This window comes from Heloderma suspectum, chromosome 4, assembly GCF_057233095.1.
Source record: "Heloderma suspectum isolate Gila_16-S chromosome 4, 16-S_ref, whole genome shotgun sequence".
Classification (NCBI taxonomy): domain Eukaryota; kingdom Metazoa; phylum Chordata; class Lepidosauria; order Squamata; family Helodermatidae; genus Heloderma; species Heloderma suspectum.
This window is the reverse complement of record NC_139461.1, coordinates 316,139,975-316,161,952: the sequence shown is the minus strand read 5'-3', so window position 1 is coordinate 316,161,952 and position 21,978 is coordinate 316,139,975. Positions and strand designations below refer to the sequence as shown.

General features: G+C 49.3%; 1 protein-coding gene across 1 annotated transcript; it reads right to left on the bottom strand.

Annotated features, from left to right (window-relative positions):
- Positions 1-2,795: 2,795 nt before the first annotated feature.
- On the bottom strand, positions 2,796-16,018 carry LOC146349146 (lysophosphatidic acid receptor 6-like). Its single transcript, XM_084848444.1, has 2 exons — positions 15,692-16,018; positions 2,796-4,535 (listed from the first exon to the last, which is right to left on the bottom strand). The coding sequence occupies exons 1-2, from the start codon at positions 15,704-15,706 to the stop codon at positions 3,447-3,449; spliced, it is 1,104 nt and encodes a 367-aa protein (XP_084704570.1). The 5' UTR covers positions 15,707-16,018; the 3' UTR covers positions 2,796-3,446.
- Between the last annotated feature and the right edge of the window lie 5,960 nt (positions 16,019-21,978).

Here is a 21,978-nt window from a genome sequence, read left to right as displayed (position 1 = left end):
TCAGCAGCCTGCAAATAGCAGTTTAACATCGATATTTAGCCTGGGCAGTTTGCTGGAGTCCAAGAGACGAACTCCAGAGCCCAGCTACCGCACAGAGCCTGACTTGGTAGCTCGCTTGTGCAGGTTTGCCTCCCCTTACTTTGGGTTCTGCCAGGGGCCAGGGAAGCCTCAGCCATGCTCCACCTTTCTAGTCTTGCTTATTTGCACAGCCACACAAACCCCTTTTTCCCTCCAAGGGAGAGTGTAGCTGAATGAGTGGAAATGCAGTTCAGCACAACTTCAGTGTGTGTGTGTGGAAATAATTGCTTGCTGCAGCTAAAACGTTTTTAACAATATTTACTATGGAGCCCTCTGAAATTATTCTTAATAAGGAATTTACGAAACAGCAGGGCATGTTCTGGAACTTGCTCTCAGGATGTATTCCGTTAAGGACAATTCACCCTTGTTTAAATATTTGATCAAATGAGTTTCTGAATGGCTTGGCAAGTTTAGCAGGATTCAGCCTCTGCTCATTCAAAAGGCAGGACTCACTTGCACGGCTCCTTGCCAAGGACTGCAGCAGCTCAGGATAGTCACAGCCAATGCCAAGACCTTGTGCAATGGCTTCCGGAGTGGGGCACTCCTTACTTTCGGCATGAACCTTCTCTTGCTTGACAGAGGGGGCTTCCAGCAAGAATGACACTGAGGGGAGGAATGGGTTCCTCTCTGCTCCCTGGCCAGCCCTGTCTGGCTAGCCGGCAGCAAGCTCCTGGCATGACTTGTAGCAACGTGACACACACACACACACACACACCAACAGCAATGCAAGTGGGGGCTGGAAGATGATGCCAGTCCCAATCCTTACACCCCCACAGGAGCTGGTATAAAACGTAGGAAAAGTATGCACACGAGGCCAAATGCCACACTCCATGTCACGCATGGTTTAGCCCAGCATCTTCCTTTTCATGTGCGGCATTCCTCTGCCTCCCTCTGCATGCTCCTAGACCCTTTCAGAGCCCACAAGGGCCACGTGTGCGCAAGTGTGGAAGAGCTAGACAGATTCCTCGAGAAGGCTATCAGTGGTTAGTAGTCCCGATGGCTCTTTGCTGCCTCCAGCATCGGAGGCAGCATGCCTATGTACGGTAAGGTGCCTATGGGCACCAGTTGCTGGGAAGCACGAGCAGGTGGGTGCTGCTGCACTCGTGCCCTGCTTGTGGGTTTCCCGCGGGCAGCTGGTTGGCCACTGTGTGAACAGAATGCTGGGCGAGATGATCCCTTGGTCTGATTCACATGGTCCTTCTTTCATCTTCGGGTTCGGGTGTCTCTCAAGCCACTCACCCTTGCCCCTTGCTGCTGCCACCGCTGCGAAGGCACTTGAGCTCTCCATGTTCATGAGCACCCTTTTCATGTTTCTTTGGGGGTACTTAAAGAAAACCTGTTTTAAAAAAACACATGTTCAGCACTGACGGAGAGTGCAGGAGGGCTTGAGTGAAGAATAACCGGAGGGGTGGGGGAGGGGCCAGATGCAGCTCTCCTGGAGTCCTAATCCAGGTCTATGGGGGTTCCCCAGTGTGAAGGTCTGAGGCCTTACAGAGGCAAGGAAAGGAAAAGGTGAGGTCTAAAGGCTGGGGGGGGGGTTGTTGAGGGGAGGTATCCCTGAGAGGAGCAGTTTCATTTCCCCAGTTAAGTTTCATTTCTTCAGATTTGAAACAGGACTTCCAGTTTTGAGGGAGGAGAGTATATGAAGACAGCCAGTAAGAGCAGAGTCAAGGAGACCAGAGGCTGAAGAGAGAGCAAGCAGCAGCAGCCTGGAGAAGTCTAAGTACAGCTAGGGTAAAGGAACTTGCTTTTATTTTCTCTTAATGCCTTTTGTATCACTCAGCTGTATTGTGTAAATACCTTTAGTTGTGATTTGCTTGCTTTAATTTACCAGTAAACCTGTGGTTGAACCCTGTGTCTAGAGGGTCAGTCACCCCACACCGACAGCCTAAACCCCACGTTACTGGGGAGGGGAAGGTAAAAGGAGGAAGGTGGGACTCTTCAGGAGGCAAGAGATCCTTAAGGAGTTGCTCAGGGGGTCCAGGTCATAAGGGGAACCCTGACACCCAGATTGCCATGCCCCCTGCCCCCATCCCCTTCCCCCCTACCACCGGTTGTTTGATGGTTTCCCAGCTTTTGTGCAGCCCCCCACCCAACCCCCACCCCCATGGTAGAAAGTTGAAATGCTTCTCCTAAGGCTGAGCTAGTGGCAGTGAGGGCTTTCAGCTAAAATAGCTTTGTTTAATAAAAGCAGCTTCAAGGCAGAGGTGCTGATGAAGAAGCAGTGGGGGGAGGATTGTCACAGGGACTGGTGTGTGTGGGGGTGTAAGAATCAGAATGAATGAATGAATGAATGATGGATGGATGGATGGATGGATGGATGGATGGGTGGATGGTGTATGTGTTTATGGATAGGGGGATGAGAGGAGAGAGAGAATGGTGAAGATCTTGATTTGAGAGAGTGAGGGGGATGTCTCTGGCTTTGCCCACTTCTGGCTTGAGGTCCACCCACTGCTGGCATGCAGCCCCCAACAGATTACACCTCAGGGAATGCAGCTCTTTGGCGGCGGCGGGGGTGTGTGTGTCTCTATCTGTGGCCCTGATGTATAGGATACAAGAGCTATTCTGCTTGTATTGCAGTGACACCCTTTTCCTGCCCCCATCCCCACCCCAAACATAATTGGGCTATAGGATGGCTTGGCCTGATGCTGAACTCACCAACAGCTCCATGCCTCAGAAGTTCTGCTTAAGAATTGTAGGTAGGAAAGAGACCCTTTTAGGTTTATGGCATTTCTTTAATAGTATGTAGATATTCAGTTAATAAAAGTGTATATAAAACTAAAAGAAAAATGCAAACAGCCATACTGTAAACAGATGAGTGCAAATGCAGAAGTATTGTTATTGCCTTCAGAAATCATGCAAAGACTGCCGTAATGTAGGGAGGGGAGGGGGGATGCAGCCAGGTCCCATACGCTTGTTAAAATCTGCAGTCCACACACTTCAGCACATGCGGTCAAATCGTGCAACCCAACAGAGAGAGAGAGAGAGAGAGAATAAATGAGCTTATGAATGGGGACAGGGGAAGCGGCCTCCTCCAAGAAAGTTGGGGTGTTCCGCAATGTGGTCTGTGCAGTTTCTTTGGGGTTTTCCCTGTAGCACAAGTCTTTAGGCCAGGGCTGAAAAGCTGAAGTCCTACAAAAAGGGCGTGCAGCTATTAGAAGTGAGAGGCTTGTAAAAAGTAAAGGCAATAGCAGAGGGGAGCGGTCTTGTGTCCCCTTACCCACTGTCTTTTTACTTCCTACACACACAAACATGTGGATGCACACGCAGACAAGCTCACACACATGCAACTTCAGTGCAAGGCTAAGGAAATCTCCTGTAGAGTGGGAGAACAGCCAGCCAGGGCAAGTGGGGAGGGGAATCCCTGCTCACTGCTCTGTGCCAGGCAAAGTGCTTTCCCCAGAGGAGGAGACTTTCGGGGCGGCCAATGCGCAGAGCTGCAGGGGCCGCTGGGGGTTCTCCAGGCAGTGGCGGCAGCAGGCACATTTCCACCAGTCTAGCTGCCAGGCAAAGCGCTCAGCAGCGAAATAGTAGACCAGAGGATCCAGGCAGGCATTGAGACTTGTGAGTGCCATGGTGATGCGCCGGGCAACATAGGTGGCGCGGATGAGGGGGCAGCCACCCAGGACACCCACACGTCCCAGAGTGTGGACAAGCTGCACCAGGTGGTAGGGTGCGAAGCAGACCAGGAAAACCCCGAGGACCACAAGCACTGTCCGCAGCGCTTTGCGCCTCACGGCACGGGACCCGGGCTGCATCCCGGAGGAGGCCAGCAGCCTCCATGCAATCATTGGGTAGCAGACGCCAATCAGGAGGAGGGGCAGCAGGAAGCCAACCACAGCCGCAAAGATGCTGACGCTGGAGATGCGCCCCTTCCAGGAGCTGGAGGAGAAGTTCTCAAGGCAGGCGATGCGGCCGTCAGGGAAGGCGCTGGTCAGGGGCCCACGAAGCGCCAGGTACAGGATGGCCGCCACCAGCACCATCCAGACCACCAGGGCGGCACCCACGCGGAAGCGGAGCTGCCGCAACTGCAGGTGCCGCAGAGGGTGCACCACGGCCACGTAGCGCTCCAGGCAGATGCAGGCCAGGAAGAGGGAGCTGCCGTAGAGGTTGGCGAAGAACAGGCAGCCCGTGATTTTGCAGAGGGCCTCCCCAAAGATCCAGTTGTTGTGAAGGGCATGGTAGGCAATGCGGAAAGGCAAGGTTAGCACAAACAGCAGGTCGATGGTGGCCAGGTTCACCAGGAAGACATTGGCTGGGGCAGTGGCCGACTTGGTCTGGAGGAAGTAGCCCAACACAAAGAGATTCCCAGCCAGGCCCAGGACAAAGACCAGGCTGTAGACCACAGGAAAGAGGAGGTACTGGAAGTCCGCACTCTCTGAACAGCTGGAGGTGGTATTGCCACTGTTCCACACAGAGCCACCAAGAGGCAGCACTGAGAGGTTCTGCAATGGCGGCTGAAAAGGAAATGAACATACGCTCAGGCCTGCTTGTGGTGCTCAGTCCTGACACACACACACACGGCTTGTTTTCTCCTCACACACTGCCAGGGGTGTTGTGGTAAATGCTGGAATGCAGGGGCTCACTGTGGCAGTCCCGAAATCCATGCCCCAAGGAGCGTCCACAATGCAGACAACTGTGTCGATCTGTGTGTGTGTGTGTGTGTGTGTGCGCGCACGTGCGCGCGCATACTTGTGTAGGTACACCCCACCCGCACCCCAAACCGCAGCATGCGTAGCGTAATATCCCATTTATTAGGATCAGCTGACAGTCATAGCATAGTGAGCTGGCAAAGGGCAATGTAGTGATTAGCATGTTGGACATTGGCTGGTGCGACCGGAGACTGCATGAGAAAGGGAAAGAGAGGGACACAACATGTCCCCAGACAGCATAGGGCTACCAGCTTAAGATTTTCTAGGAGTTTCTTTTCCCAACAGCAGAGGGAAACATTTGATCTCAGAGCCAAGGAACCAATTCCAGCAGTTTTTATCTCTAGCAGGGGCAGGCCTTTTGTAAAGCCAATGGACCATAACTGCCTTTCAAGACCAACCACCCCCAAATACCTGGCATCACAGCAGGGAGAGCTCACAACAATATATGGATGCTGGGAAAATCAATTTCTCTGCAAGCAACTGTGAGGACTGCAGCTAAGCTCAGAGGGAATAGGGAAGCCTGAGGGGGGCAGCAGATGACATCAGCATCCCTGCTAATAAAAAAACTGCTGGTGCTGTGCCCAAGAGTCCTGCCTCCACTATAGCCATGCACTCTACCCCAGGCTAAAGATTCCCTCACACTGTGGCCACCATGATGTTGCCTATGCCACAAATGTTCATCTCCCCATACATCAGTGGCCAGCCAGATGCCACTGAGAATCTCAGCAGCATGGGATGAGGATGCAGAGAGTACACCGCTGCTGCTTTCCTGCCAGTGGGACCACTGCTCTCCTCTGGAAAGGACTGGCAGGCTCGCCTGGGTTTTTCCATAACGACAGAAGCAAAGACAAAAATGGAAAGAATGGACTGGGAGGAAGCTGGCAGTGTTTCTTTCTTCCTGTCATTTTTGTAGTTCCTTTCATTCCTTTTCCTGCAGCTTCCCTTTTATTTTATTTAATCCACTTCTTTCTCGCCCCTCCTCCAAACACCTCAGAATCCTAACCAGGGGATCAGTAAAGCGAAGTTGAAAGGGAGAGCCAAGAGTGCCAAGTTTCTCCATGATCATAAAATCATAGAATAGTAGAATCACAGAATAGTAGGGTTGGAAGGGGCCTACAAGACCATCGAGTCCAACCCCCTGCTCAATGCAGGAATCCAAGTCAGAGCATCCTTGACAGCTGCATCCTAGAGTAATAAAGGAACTGGCAGAAGAACTCTTAGAACCGCTGTCTATTCACTTTGAGAAATCATGGAGGACGGGGGAAGTGCCAGAGGACTGGAACTTGGCTACTGAATCGGACTCCAAGAGTGCTTCTCAATGGGACCTTCTCCAACTGGGGAGAGGTAACGAGTGGGGTACCGCAGGGCTCAGTCCTGGGCCCAGTGCTCTTCCACATTTGTATTAATGACTTGGAGGAGGAGGTGCAGGGAATGCTGATCAAATCTGCAGATGACACCAAATTGGGCGGGATAGCTAATACTTGGGAAGACAGAAACAAAATTCAAAGTGATCTGGATAGACTGGAGTGCTGGGCAGAAAACAACAGAATGACATTTCATAGGGACAAATGCCAAGTTCTGCACCTAGGAAAAAGGAACCAAATGCACAGTTACAAGATGGGGGATACGTGGCTCAACAACACTACAAGCGAGAAAGATCTTGGAATTGTTGTCGATCACAAGCTGAATATGAGCCAACAATGTGATGTGGCTGCAAAAAAGGCCAATGCCACTTTGGGCTGCATTAATAGAAGCATAGCTTCCAAATCTCGGGAAGTACTAGTTCCCCTCTACTCAGCACTGGTTAGGCCTCATCTGGAGTACTGTGTCCAGTTCTGGGCACCACACTTGAAGAAGGATGCAGACAAACTGGAGAGGGTTCAGAGGAGGGCAACAAAGATGATCAGGGGACTGGAAACAAAGCCCTATGAAGAGAGACTGAGAGAACTGGGCATGTTTAGCCTTGAGAAGACTGAGGGCAGATATGATAGCACTCTTCAAGTACTTGAAAGGTTGTCACAGAGAGGAAGGCCAGGATGCCAGAGTGCAAGACATGGAATCATGGGCTCAAGTTACAGGAAGCCAGATTCCGGCTGAACATCAGGAAAATCTTCCTGACTGTTACAGCAATATGACAATGGAACGCATTCCCTAGGGAGGTGGTGGGCACTCCCACACTTGAGGCATTCAGGACGAGGCTGGACAGCCATCTGTCAGGGATGCTCTGACTTGGATTCATACATTGAGCAGGGGGTTGGAGTCGATGGCCTTGTAGGCCCCTTCCAAACTTACTATTCTATGATTCTATGAGAACCACTGTCTATTCTCTTTGAGAAATCATGGAGGATGGGTGAAGTGCCAAATGACTGGAGGAGGGCTCATGTTGTCCCTATCTTCAAAAAAGGTAAAAAGGAGGAACCTGGGAACTACAGACCAGTCAGTCTGTCATCAATCCCTGGGAATATTCTGGAGCAGATTAGAAAGCAATCCATCTGGAAGCACCTTGAAAACAATGGCAAGTTTTTTTTTACTTAAGCATGAAAACAAAGGCAAGGTTTTTTTACTTAAGCATGAGCCGAGTGTAGTCAAACGCATACCCTGGATTTTAGGAAATAAACTCAGAACAATGATCGGTAAGGTCCCATGGCAAGTGACGCTAACAAGAAAAGGAGTCCAAGATGGGTGGGAGCTTTTAAAAAAGGAAATTCTCAAGGCACAATCACAAACAATTCCAACAAGAAGGTGGAAGACAACAGAAGAAGCCAATGTGGCTTCATATTGGCTTCTTGAAATACTTGAAAGGTTGTCACAGAGAGGAAGGCCAGGATCTCTTCTTGATCATCCCAGAGTGCAGGACACGGAATCATGGGCTCAAGTTACAGGAAGCCAGATTCCGGCTGAACATCAGGAAAAACTTCCTGACTGTTAGAGCAATACAACAATGGAACCAATTACCTGGGGAGGTGGTGGGCTCTCCCACACTGGAGGCCTTCAAGACGAGGCTGGACAGCCATCTGTCAGGGATGCTGACTTGGATTCCTGCACTGAGCAGGGGGTTGGACTAGATGGCCTTGTAGGCCCCTTCCAACCCTACTATTCTATGATTCTAAGTGCTATTTTGGGCTGCATTAATAGAAGCATAGCTTCCAAATCCTGGGAAGTACTAGTTCCCCTGTACTCAGCACTGGTTAGGCCTCATCTGGAGTACTGTGTCCAGTTCTGGGCACCACACTTTAAGAAGGATGCAGACAAACAGAGGAGGGCAACAAAGATGATCAGCGGACTGGAAATAAAGCCCTATGAAGAGAGACTGAAAGAACTGGGCATTTTTAGCCTTGAGAAGGCTGAGGGGAGATATGATAGCTCTCTTCAAGTACTTCAGAGGTTGTCACAGACAGGAAGGCCAGGATCTCTTCTCCATCATGCCAGAGTGCAGGACACGGAATCATGGGCTCAAGTGACAGGAAGCCAGATTCCGGCTGAACATCAGGAAAAATGTCCTGACTTTTAGAGCAGTACGAATGGAACCCATTCCCTAGGGAAGTGGTGGGCTCTCCTACACTGGAGGCGTTCAAGATGAGGCTGGACAGCCATCCGTCAGGGATGCTCTGACTTGGATTCCTGCATTGAGCAGGGGGTTGGACTCGATGGCCTTGTAGGCCCCTTCCAACCCTACTATTCTATGATTCTATGAGACCAGGCAGCCTATCAAGGGTTGAAAACAGATGAATGGCAGCAGACTCAATGACGTGAGGATGGAGATTTTAGTGAAGAATTTCAGGTAGTTGAAAATTCCTCCCCTAACATTTGGTAGCTAAAAATAAACAAACCGGTTCTCGCTTTGACCATTGACAGACAGCCCTATGATTGTCTTGTGGATACTGGCGCCATCTTGTTGTTCAGTCGTTCAGTCGTGTCCGACTCTTCGTGACCCCATGGACCATAGCACACCAGGCCTTCCTGTCCTGCGCTCTCTCCCGGAGCGTGCTCAAGTTCATATTCATTGCATCAGTGATGCTATCTAGCCATCTCATCCTCTGCCGTCCTCTTCTCCTTTAGCCTTCAGTCTTTCCCAGCATCAGGGTCTTTTCCAGAGAGTTTTCTCTTCGCATTAGGTGGCCAAAATATTTGAGCTTCAGCGTCAGTATCTGTCCTTCCAATGAGCACTCAGGGTTGATTTCCTTTAGGATTGACTGATTTGACCTCCTTCCAGTCCAGGGGACTCGTCAGAGTCTTCTCCAGCACCACAGCACCACAGTTCGAAAGCAACTGGCGCCACCTACTGTCTTTTAAATAAAAGCGCACTCCCTTTCTCTGGGCGCAGAGAACCAATAATAGGAATTGATTAAAAAAAAAAAAACACCAAGGCCTCACCCTATGAGTATACCGGTTACTGTAAAAATTGGCCCACTACAAACCGAGCATTCTTTTATTTTGATGAAACATAGTCCAATAAATTTATTAGGTTGTGACCTCTTAGCAAAATTGAATGTTACTATTTCTTGTAGTTCTGATAGTGTTATAGAAATTTCAGTTGTAATATGTCTGTTATCCCATAATTTTATAAGCTAGGCTATGTCTATTCTACCTCTGTGTGAAATTGTCATGCCAAACAAAGACACAGTGCTTTATCAGAGACTCAGGAATGCCAAGAACATATTTACGTTAGAGTACAAGACTCCTGCATTGAGCAGGGGCTTGGACACGATGGCCTTGCAGGCCCCTTCCAACCCTACTATTCTATGATTCTATGATTCTATGACAGGTGATTGTCTAGCCTCGTCTTGAACGCCTCCAGTGTGGGAGAGCCCACCGCCTCCCTAGGGAATTGGTTCCATTGTCGTATTGCTCTAACAGTCAGAAAGTTTTTCCTAATGTTCAGCCGGAATCTGGCTTCGTGATTCCGTGTCCTGCACTCTGGGATGATTGAGAAGAGATCCTGGCCTTCTTCCCTGTGACAGCCTTTCAAGATGCTTGGAGGTTAATTAAAACAATGATAATAGAAATTCAACTAGAATGTATAATCCCGATTAGGAAATTTAAAAAAGCAGTCCACAGAGGCTGGTATGTCACGGAAGCCATGAAAGGCAAGATGGACTACTTTTAAAAGTGGTATTCTTGCCCAAGAGCAGAGCAGAGCAGAGCAAGCTGCTCCAGCTGGTCCAGGGACTACAGAAGCAGGCAAGCTCCCAGAGAGAGAGCGAACAGAGCGAGCGGACAGGGGGAGCAAACAGGAGTTGGCCAGGGGAGTTCAGCAGGGGAGGTCAAGGGGGAGGCCCCTAACATTTTTTTTTCATTTTCTATTTTATTTTTTAACTAACTTTTTTCCATTTATTTGTCTTGTAACATAAGCTTTCACACCAGTGGGACTCTGCTTTTAACCTCTACTGAGTAGAGGAGTAGGCACAGGCTAGTCTAGAACAATCACAAAGCTAGACACAAAAAGGGAAAAGAGGCAACGGAAGGACAAGACTCTCCAGTGGTGGTGACCTGCAAGGTGTGTGCAATGTTTGTTTTCTTGCCTGAGAACAACGTGGCCGACACCTGCAACAAGTGCAAGTTGATCACACTGCTGGAAGAAAAAGTAAGCGGACTGGAGCGGCGACTGTCGACCCTCCGGGGAATAAGAGAACACGAAGAGTTCTTGGACAGAATGGGGGAACTACAGCAGCAAAGGGAAGACCAGATACTTGAAACGCAGCAGCAAGATGAGGCAGAAGTGGGAAATGCTGAGGTGAAGAAAACTGGAGTAGAGGATACTACTTGGAAAAGGGTGACAGTTAGGAGAGAAGAACTAGATGCCACTCTGCAGCAGTGGAAGCAGTGGAGCTGTGGAACCGATTCCAGGTACTTGCGGATGAGACTGGAGGACAGCCTGCAGAGGAAGAATCACAGGGGAACCTGCATGAGAGTGAGCAAGAGGCTGAAGGTCAGTCAAACAGAGGCGATGAAACCCAGGCCTAAAACAAAAAGAAGAGAAGAGTGGTAGTAGTGGGAGACTCCTTGCTGCGTGGGATCGAGACCCAAGTATGTCACAAAGACCCATGGACTCGCCAGGTATGTTGTCTCCCGGGAGGACAAATTAGGGATGTGACTGAAAGGTTGCCTGCACTCACAAAGCCCACTGACAGGTATCCCTTTCTTCTCATCCATGTGGGAACAAATGATACTGCCAAGCGGAGCTACGAAGAAATCACGTCAGACTTTGAAGCTTTGGGAAGGAAACTCAAGAACTTTGGGGCCCAGATAGTTTTCTCATCCATAGAGGAAGGAACTAGAGGATCGGCTATCCGTGACTTGATCCTAACCAACAGAGATGACTTAGTGGATAAAGTAGCAGTTACAGGAACTCTGGGGGAAAGCGACCATGTTGTACTTGAGTTCTTGGTTCTAAGGGAAGCAAAAGCTGAGCGTAGTCAAACGCGTACAATGGATTTTAGGAAAGCTGATTTTAATAAACTCAGAACAATGATCAGTAAGGTCCCATGGCAAGCGATGCTAACGAGAAATGGAGTCCAAGATGGGTGGGAGCTTTTAAAAAAGGAAATTCTCAAGGCACAATCACAAACCATTCCAACAAGAAGAAAAGGTGCAAGACAACAGAAGAAGCCAATGTGGCTTCACAAAAAGATTAGGGATGACCTGAAAACAAAAAAGGACACATATCGGAAGTGGAAAGAAGGCCAAGTAACAAAGGAAGAGTACAGGCAGATAGTACAGAATTGCAGGGATGGCGTCAGGAAGGCTAAAGCTGAGAATGAGCTGAGTTTAGCAAGGGATGCTAAAAACAACAAAAAGGCTTTCTTCAGCTATGTGCATAGTAAAAGGCAGAGGAAAGAAATGGTGGTTCAGCTATTAAATAAGGATGGCAAAACGATAACAGATGACAAAGAAAAGGCAGAGGTGCTCAATTCCTACTTTGGCTCAGTCTTCTCCCAAAAGAGGGTCTATGAGCCCCCTGGCAAAGGCAAAGTACAGGCTGAAGGGGCAGGATTGCAGCTTGAGATCGATAGGCATATGGTCAAGGAACAACTCATTACTTTGAATGAGTTCAAATCTCCAGGGCCAGATGAACTGCATCCTAGAGTCATAAAGGAACTGGCAGAAGAACTCTCAGAACCGCTGTCTATTCTCTTTGAGAAATCATGGAGGACGGGGGAAGTGAGAGCTTCGGCTATTGGGCGGTATAGAAATGAAATAAATAAATAAATAAAATAAAGTGCCAGATGACTGGAGGAGGGCTAACGTTGTCCCTATCTTCAAAAAGGGTAAAAAGGAGGAACCTGGGAACTACAGACCAGTCAGTCTGACATCAATCCCTGGGAAAATTCTGGAGCAGATCATAAAGCAATCCATCTGGAAGCACCTTGACAACAATGCCGTGATTACTCGAATCCATCATGGATTTGTCAAAAACAAGTCCTGCCAGACAAATCTGATCTCATTTTTGGATCAAGTCACCTCCCTTGTGGGAATGCTGTAGACATCATATACGTCGACTTCAGCAAAGCTTTCGACAAAGTGCCCCATGATCTCCTGATGAGCAAACTAGCTCAAAGTGGACTAGATGAAACAACAATCCGGTGGATCCACAGTTGGCTACAGAATCGGACTCCAAGAGTGCTGATCAATGGGACCTTCTCCAACTGGGGAGAGGTAACGGGCGAGGTACCACAATACTCAGTCCTGGGGGCCCAGTGCTCTTCAACATTTTTATGAATGACTTGGAGGAGGAGGTGCAGGGAATGCTGATCAGATTGGCAGATGACACAAAATTGGGCGGGATAGCTAATACTTTGGAAGACAGAAACAAAATTCAAAGTGATCTGGATAGACTGGAGCACTGGGCAGAAAACAACAGAATGACATTTCATAGGGATAAATGCCAAGTTCTGCACCTAGGAACAAGAAACCAAAGGCACAGTTACAAGATGGGGAATACGTGGCTCAACCACACTACAAGCGAGAAGGATCTTGGAATTGTTGTTGATCACAAGCTGAGTAGGAGCCAACAATGTGATGTGGCTGCAAAAAAGGCCAATGCTATTTTGGGCTGCATTAATAGAAGCATAGCTTCCAAATCCCAGGAAGTACTAGTTCCCCTCTTCTCAGCACTGGTTAGGCCTCATCTGGAGTACTGTGTCCAGTACTCATCTGGGCACCACACTTTAAGAAGGATGCAGACAAGCTGGAGAGGGTTCAGAGGAGGGCAACAAAGATGATCAGGGGACTGGAAAAAAAGCCCTATGAGGAGAGACTGAAAGAACTGGGCATGTTTAGCCTTGAGAAGAGAAGACCGAGGGGAGACTGGATAGCGCTCTTCAAGTACTTGAAAGGTTGTCCCAGAGAGGAAGGCCAGGATCTCTTCTCGATCATCCCAGAGTGCAGGACACGGAATCATGGGCTCAAGTGACGGGAAGCCAGATTCCAGCTGAACATCAGGAGAAATGTCCTGACTGTTAGAGCAATACAACAATGGAACTGATTCCCTAGGGAGGTGGTGGGCTCTCCCACACTGGAGATATTCAAAATGAGGCTGGACATCCATCTGTCAGGGATACTTTGACTTGGATTCCTGCACTGAGCTGGAGTTTGGACTCGATGGCCTTGTAGGCCCCTTCCAACCCTACTATTCTGTGATTCTATGATAAGTCCTTCTTCACACAGCGCATAGTTGAACTATGGAATTCACTTCCATTAGATGTAGTTATAGCCACTAATTTGGATGGCTTTAAAAGGGTATTGGACAAATTCATGGAAGATAAGGCTATCAATGGCTACTAGTCCTAATGGCTATATGCTGCTTTTGAAACCAGGTTATGTGAACAACCCCCTTCACCTGTACAAGTCTGTGCATGCTGTGTGATGTGCGTACCTATGTACATCAGTTGCTGGGGAACATGGGCAGGAGGGTGCTGTTGCCGTCTTCCCTTGCTTGTGGGTTTCCTGTGGGCAGCTCATTGGCTACGGTGTGAACAGAATGCTGGACTAAATGGGCCTTTGGTCAGATCCAGCATGGCTTATGTTCTTAAGAAAGGAAAAGGCCAAGCAATGCAGTCAGTAAGAAAAGAGGAACCTGGGTGGTGGGGCAGCGTAGTCTGAAAGAGGGGAAGGAGAAGGAAAAAAAAGGAAAAGATCAGGTTGGCAGCACACGGCGTGCCTACAGAGTGAAGGCAAGCAGGCCAAGGTGACTCTGTTGGCCTTCCTTGGCAATTTTCCACTGAAATGTATATTAAATCCGATAGCACTGTGGTCAGAGTTTCCAACTGGTCTGACAACACTCACATCTCGTACTGGGCAGCACCACTTAGGATTAAATCCAGGGTCGCCTCCCCCTGGTCCGTTCCACTGTTCTAGGGCACAGTTGTATAGGGCATCAAGAAACTTAACCTCTTTGTCATTACGGGAATATACATTTATCCAGTCAATGTGTAGGTAATTGAAATCACCCATTATTGCAACACTTCTTCATTTGGAGCCCTCACTGATTTCGTTTTCCATCTCAAGCACACCCTGAGCATTCTGGTCTGGGGGACGATAGCATATTCCTGGTACTAAATTAGTTTTGGAGCCTGGTATTGTCTCCCACAGAACTTCTGTGGAAGAGTCTACCCCTTTTAGGTTTTCTAGTCTGCTTGATACTATGCCCTCTTTGACGTACAGAGCAACACCTCCTCCAGTACGCCCTTCCCTGAACTTCCTATGGAGTTTGCATCCAGAGATGACCGTATCCCACTGGTTCTTTCCGCTCCACCAGATTTCTGTAATGCCCACTATATCCAGGTTTTCCTTTAAAACCAAGCACTCCAACTCTCCCATTTTGGCTCGGAGCCTTCTAGCATCAGCATAAAAATGCCTGTACGCAGTGTCCCTCCCCAGATGTCTCTGGTGTGTGCATCGTCTGCTACGGCCCTGAGGCCTCTTTGACTGGCTATTATGACACTGCTGATGATCTATTAGACCCATCAACTTCTGTTTCTCCATTATTAGGTCTGATTTTGTGTTAATTGTTCCTAAAGATTTGTTGCTATGGATGAGGCCTGGGTAAGAGCTGGTAAGTCCTGGGTTCAACTCTCACCTCAGCCACAAACATGTTATGTGGTCTTAAACAAGTCACCCTTCTCTGTCCCTCATCCCTCCCCTCCAATCTTGTGGGGACCCCAAATGCCAAGTTCTACAATGCAGGGTGCAGCTGCAGCATCCCCAACAGATGGCCATCAAGCCTCTGCTTCAATACCTCCAGCAATGGAGAACCCACCGCCTCCAGAGGCAGAGTCTGTTCCACTGCTGAACAGCTCTGACTGTTAGGATCGATCTCCTAACCTTAAGCTTCCCTGCCGTTTCCACCCATTGGTTCTAGTCCTGCCCTGGGGAACAACAGAGAACAAGTCTGCTCCACCTTCTGGATATGCTCCAGTTTACCCATGCCCTTCTTAAACTGGGGCACCCAGACCTGGACATGGGACTCCTGATGCCTCTAGGCAGCTCACCACCGCCCTGGAGCTCCAGGGCATCTGTCCATCATCCCAGCTTTATTATGACAGGCTTAGACATCACCGAAGGAGGGAGGCAGGGGGTCTGACGGGGCAGGAGATGGGAGCCGGCTTCTTCCTGCAGAGACCCCCACCAGCCGAGCCAGCCCCTCCTTCAAACCTTCCTACCCTCCCATTGGGCACCTTGGGCAGAAGAGCGAAATGGGGCCGTGATGGGTGCCGCGGTGGGGGGAGGAGGTGTGTGTGTGTTCAGCCGACACGGGGCGGGGGCTGTCCCTCCTCCCAACAGGAGCGGGGGGGTAGACTGCGCACCCCTTCCCGGGGAAAAATGAGCAGAGATGAGCCGGAGACCGGCCGGCCGCCCTCGGTCCGTCCCTCCTGGCCAGGAGATTGTGGGGGCCAGGCGGGTCCTGCCGCCCCCTCCCCGTCCTGGCTCGTGGCCAACCGACACGCGCCCCCCCCCCGTACCTCTGGAAGCTCCATGGGGCGGCTGCCTGCCCTGCGGCTGCTCAGGAGAGTGCCCGGGCAGCCGCCTCCCGCTCCCGTTGCGCAAGGCCAACCCCTCCGGGCACATTCCGGGAAGGTTCGCCTCGGCCGGACCTGCCTCTTCTTGCGGTTTCGCGACGGGGAAGCCCCAGCGGCGTCCTTGGCCGGCCCCTTCCCTGTTCCCTGCCCAGCAGATACGGGGCGGGGGGGAGAAGAGCCCCGGGGTCAGGCGCTGCCCCCCCCCCCCGAACACGCGCCCAGCAGCGGCGCCGTCTTCGAACGCACACGCGCCACAGGCAGTTCCGGCAGGGCGCGTCTGCTCCGCTCCCCCCCTCCCTCTCCACGCACACGGGCTGGCGAGTTCCCGGGTTCGTCTGCACGTGTGGACACCGCGGGAGCCTCCGAGCCGCTCCGCGCGCCCGGGCAGGAGGCGGGCGAGAGGCCGCAGGAACCCGGCCCGCCCCTTTCTGGAGCGGGGATCGCCCAGGCTTGAGCAACGCGCCTGTTTGCTGAGCCGCCCGCGCCGAAGTTTCCTGTTGCCCCGGAGGAGGAGGCCCGAAGGGGCGCCTCGTCCTTCCTTGTTTTTCGGTCACTGCCCCTCTGCCAGGCTCCTGCGGCTCCTTGGACTGGGGCTTGGGAGATCTGTGTCCTAGTCCCCGCTCAGCCATGATGCTCGCTGGGTGACTTCGGGCCAGTCACTGACTCTCAGCCTAAGCTACCTCACAGGGTTGTTGTGAGGATAAAATGGGGAGGAGGAAGAGAATCACGTACACTGCCTTAGGCTCCCTGGAGGAAAAGGCGGGATATACACGTAACAAATAAATACATACGCTGCGGTCTGCTGGAAAAGGGACTGGGATTTCAGTGGGGCTGTGCTCCACAGGCAGTCTGCTTCGGTACCCCCGTTGGTGGGGAAGACGGGCGGGAGGAGGGCGCTCCTGCGCTGTGGTCCTGCTTGTGGGCTTTCTGTGGGGGCTTCTGGTGGGAAGAGAATGCTGGACGACATGGGCTCCCTTGGGCCTGAACAAGCAAAGGGCTCTTCCGATGTGCTTCGAACCCAACTCTTGCCTCAGTGCGAGGATGCTTTGCCTGGAAAGAGGGCCCTGCCGCCCAGGCAGGCCAAGCTGGGTCGCGCTGGTTCAGCATCCTCTTGCTGCCTCCAGCGGGGGACTGGGTAAAAGAAGGATCCATGAAATCAAAAAGGGATCTTCCTGATTTCATATGATTTTTAAAGAGGACGCCCACAAAACCACCATCACTTCAAAGAGCACATCTGCCTCCATCGACTGAACCAGAAAAATCATGGATCCAGCGCTCATGGGTGCAGCCATGGCACAAAAACATGGATCCAAAGTAGAGATCCTCTTGGTTTCATATAATTCTTACAGAGCAACTCCCCTAAAACACAAATCACAAAGCACACATGCCTCCACAGAATAAACCAGAAAAATCAGAGATTCACCATTCGTGGACCCCTCCAGAGCATAAAAACATGGATCCGAGGCAGGGATCCTTAGGGATCCTCATTGTTTTTACAAGAAAAGTACCCTCAAATGCCATCTTATCACAAAGCACATCTGTCTCCACAGACTGAACCAAGAAAATAATGGGTCTGCTACTCATTGGTGCTGCCACAGCACAAAAATGCAGATTTGAGGCAAGGATCTGCAGGGTTCCTCATGATTTTTACAGGGAAAATCCCCCAAACCACAATCTAATCACAGAGCATATCTGCCTCCATGGACTGAACCATGAAAATCATGGGTCCACCACTTGTGTTCATAGTCATGCGCAAAAACATAGATCCAAGGCAGAGATCTGTTTCATTTCATATGATTTTTACACAGCAAATCCCCAAAACCACAATCCAGTCACAGAGCATATCTGCTTCCATGGATTGAACCAGAAAAATCATAGCTCTACCATTCATAGCTGTTGCCACAATGCAGAAACCCGAATCCGAGGCAGGGATCCTCAGGGCCCCTCATGATTGTAACCGGGCAAATCCCCCAAATCACAATCTAATCACAGAGAAACAGTCTGTTTTCTGTCTCCTAGCTGAGCAGAGCAGAAGAAGCTGCTCCAGCTGGTCTTGGGACTAAAGAAGCAAGCAAGCTCCCAGACAGTGAGCCATCAGAGTGAACAAACGGGGAGCAAACAGGAGTTGGCCAGAGAAGGTCAAGGGGGAGGCCCCTAACATTTTTTTTTTCATTTTTTTCAACTTTTGTTTTCATGTTTTGAAATTTATTTTTATTTGTTACACACACTTCCACACCGGTGGGACTCTGTTGTTAACCTCCAGTGAATAGAGGACAAAGCACAGCTTATCCCAGTACAATCAGATAGCTAGAAACATAAAGGGAATAGAGACTATGGAAGGAAAAGACTCTCCAGTGGCGGCAACCTGCAAAGTCTGTGCAATGTTTGTTTTCTTGACTGAGATCAGCATGGGCTATATGTGCAACAAGTGCAAGTTGATTACACTGTTGGAAGAAAAGGTAAGTGCTTGACTACTGGTCTTTTAGAGGTGGCTAAATTGTAGTCCCCCTTCATGGATCACTGCCTTGTTGTGGCTAAGGGGCTTGCGTAACTCAGTGAAGCCATAAGCTATGCCGTGCAGGGCCACCCAAGACGGACAGGTCATGGCGGAGAGTTCTGACAAAATGTGGTCCACTGGAGAAGGAAATGGCAATCCACTCCAGTATTCTTGCCAAGAAAACCCCATGGAACGTATCACAAGGCTAGAAGATATGACGCCGGAAGATGAGCCCCTCCGGTCGGAAGGTGTCCAATATACTACTGGGGAAGAGCAGGGGGTATTTCCAAGTATCGCCAGAAAGAGTGAAGCGGCTGGGCCAAAGCCGAAAGGACACTCAGCTGTGGATGTGTCTGGTGGTGAAAAGAAAGTCCGATGCTGTAAAGAACAATATTGTTTAGGAACCTGGAATGTCAGATCAATGAATCAAGGTAAGCTGGAGGTGGTCAAACATGAGATGGCAAGATTGAACATCGACATCTTGGGAATCAGCGAACTCAAATGGACAAGCATGGGCAAATTTAATTCAGGTGACCATTATATCTAAGCTCAAATATTTTGGCCACCTAATGCGAAGAGAAAACTCACTGGAAAAGACCCTGATGCTGGGAAAGATTGAAGGCCAAAGAAGAAGGGGATGGCAGAGGATGAGATGGCTAGATAGCATCACCGATGCAATGAATATGAACTTGAGCACACTCTGGGAGAGAGTGGAGGACTTGATGGCCTTGTAGGCCCCTTCCAACCCTAGGACAGGAAGGCCTGGCATGCTATGGTCCATGGGGTCACGTAGAGTCGGACACAACTTAACGACTGAACGACAAATTTGTAATCCAGAGGAGGCCAAAGTGCCAAAAGTCTAAGAAGATTTCACACAGTAGCAGGAAAAAGGGCAACAAGCCAATAACACGATGGCAACTAGATGTTCATAGAATCATATCATAGAATCATATAATAGTAGGGTTGGAAGGGGCCTATAAGACCATCGAGTCTAACCTCTTGCTCAATGCAGGAATCCAAGTCAGAGCATCCCTGACAGATGGCTGTCCAGTCTCATCTTGAACGCCTCCAGTGTGGGAGAGCCCACCACCCTAGGGAATTGGTTCCACTGATGTATTGCTCTAACAGGACGTTTTTCCTGATGTTCAGCTGGAATCTGGCTTCTTGTCATTTGACCCCATGATTCTGTGTCCTGCACTCTGGGATGATCAAGAAGAGATCCTGGCCTTCCTCTCTGTGACAACCTTTCAAGTACTTGAAGAGCACTATCATATCACCTCACCCCTCAGTCTTCTCTTTCATCTCTTGTCTTCTCTTTCAGGTCCACAATGACTCAAAGGGCTGATGAACTCTGTGTTAGGGCACATCCAGCGTTGTCGGGTTTGGGGGCACGGCAACTCCAGGTGGCAATACTTTCTTGCAATGGGATGCCGGGATCCAGCTAGGCTGTCATTGCAGCTTCATGGTGGTGTGGGTGCTCAACAAGCATCTGATGGGGTCTGTTTTGGTGAGGCTCAAGGGTAGAGTTCCTCTGATGGACTTTGATGGAGACTCAATCTCTAGGCTACAGGTTGTGACACTATTGTAGGAACGTCTGGAAGTGCTTTTTAACCTGTGAATGGAAAGCCTTCACACACTTCATTAATGCTTGGCAATAGTTAAACACAGTCTCATCACTGAAGTGCACATTAGTAAGATGCTCTTTAATAGGTGCTGAAGACAGGAGTCCCATGGGCTTCTTTATGAGGATCTTATGGGCACTGAGCACAGGTTGTCGGTGTGAAGTGGCACGCATGTTTATCAGGGCCAAAGGAAGAGCATCTGGTCATTTAAGTCCAGTTTTAGCACAGATTTTGGCTAATTTGTTCTTTAAGACCCCATTCTTTTCTTTTCTTTTCCTACCAGCCCTGCTGGCTGGGGATGGTAGGGGCACTGGAAATGCTGTTGAATTTGCAGAGCTTTGTACACACAACTACTAATATATATTTAAAAGAACAACATTTCTTCATTTGGATGAAATCTATTTGTAGGTTAAAAGAAAGCTTACATGTCTCTTAACTTTCTTCAGGGCTGGTTATCTGAGCAGATGGTGCAACTTTCTCTCAGGCAGAACAGATAACAGGCTAATTCACTCAGGATTCTATACAGCAAGTCTCACAAAGTTAGAAAACAGTCAGAAAGTACACACACTGCTGCCCCCCCCCTTTACTCAGGCCTTTCTCTTTGGGCAGGAAAATAAGTTTTCTCACAGTACAGAAAGAAGCATTCATAGAATTATAGAATGGTAGGGTTGGAAGGGGCCTACAAGGCCATCGAGTCCAACCCCTTGCTCAATGCAGGAATCCAAGTCAGAGCATCCCTGACAGGTGGCTGTCCAGCCTCGTCTTGAACGCCTGCCGTGTGGGAGAGCCCACATTCCTTATCAGTTAGAAGGTATACAGTGTGAAGAGCAAGTGTGGTGCGTTGTTTTAGCTTATGTTAGTAGGAAGAAACGTGGCTTTCACTGTATGTGAATACAGCTATACGAACAAACTCTAAAATCATGAAAATTGCCAACTTTCTAGCAAATCATCATTGTGCTATTGATTACTGCATTATTACTGGATATGAGTCTGGGCAAATTCGCACCTGACTGCTTGCTATTTTTCTGAAACTAAATCTAATACACTCCTCTCTTTAATTCTCACAGATTCTATATGCAGTTGTTTATTAAACAATTAAAACAAGTCATTTATCATTAAGCTTGCTAGGCTACATATAAAGCAAAAAGACAAAGCAAGAAAATAACAATAACTAACACAACAATGGGACAATGCATAACACATAGGATTTCAAATCCACTATTACCTCAGTGTACTAATATATCTCACCAGTGACTTTCAATAAAAGTTCACACTTACTTAGACCACTTTAAAATCTCATTCTCGACAGCATCGTTCCAGCACTTGCAGCATCCCTCAACAAATATTCAGTTTAGCTTGCATTTTCTTCTTTGTGAACTAACACTTACTGGTACACACAGAAGGCTGAGCCTAAGCTACAGTACATGTTCAAACACATTAGCTAATACATGACCATACAGATGATCCTCAGGGATGTCAGACAATTCCACACAAATTTTAAATGGGATCAAATTCTGATGAATCTGGTCATAGAATCATAGAATAGTAGAATAGTAGTAGGGTTGGAAGGGGCCTACAAGGCCATCGAGTCCAACCCCCTGCTCAATGCAGGAATCCAAGTCAGAGCATCCCTGACAAATGGCTGTCCAGCCTCGTCTTAAAGGCCTCCAGTGTGGGAGAGCCCACCACCTCCCCAGGTAATTGGTTCCATTGCCGTATTGCTCTGACACTCAGGAAGTTTTTCCTGATGTTCAGCCGGAATCTGGCTTCCTGTAACTTGAGCCCATTATTCCGTGTCCTGCACTCTGGGATGATCAAGAAGAGATCCTGGCCTTCTTCTCTGTGACAACCTTTCAAGTACTTGAAGAGTGCTATCATATCTCCCCTCAGTCTTCTCTTCTCAAGGCTAAACATGCCCAGTTCTTTCAGTCTCTCTTCATAGGGCTTTGTTTCCAGTCCCCTGATCATCTTTGTTGCCCTCCTTTGAACCCTCTCCAGCTTGTCTGCATCCTTCTTAAAGTGTGGTGCCCAGAACTGGACACAGTACTCCAGATGAGGCCTAACCAGTGCTGAGTAGAGGGGAACTAGTACTTCCCGGGATTTGGAAGCGA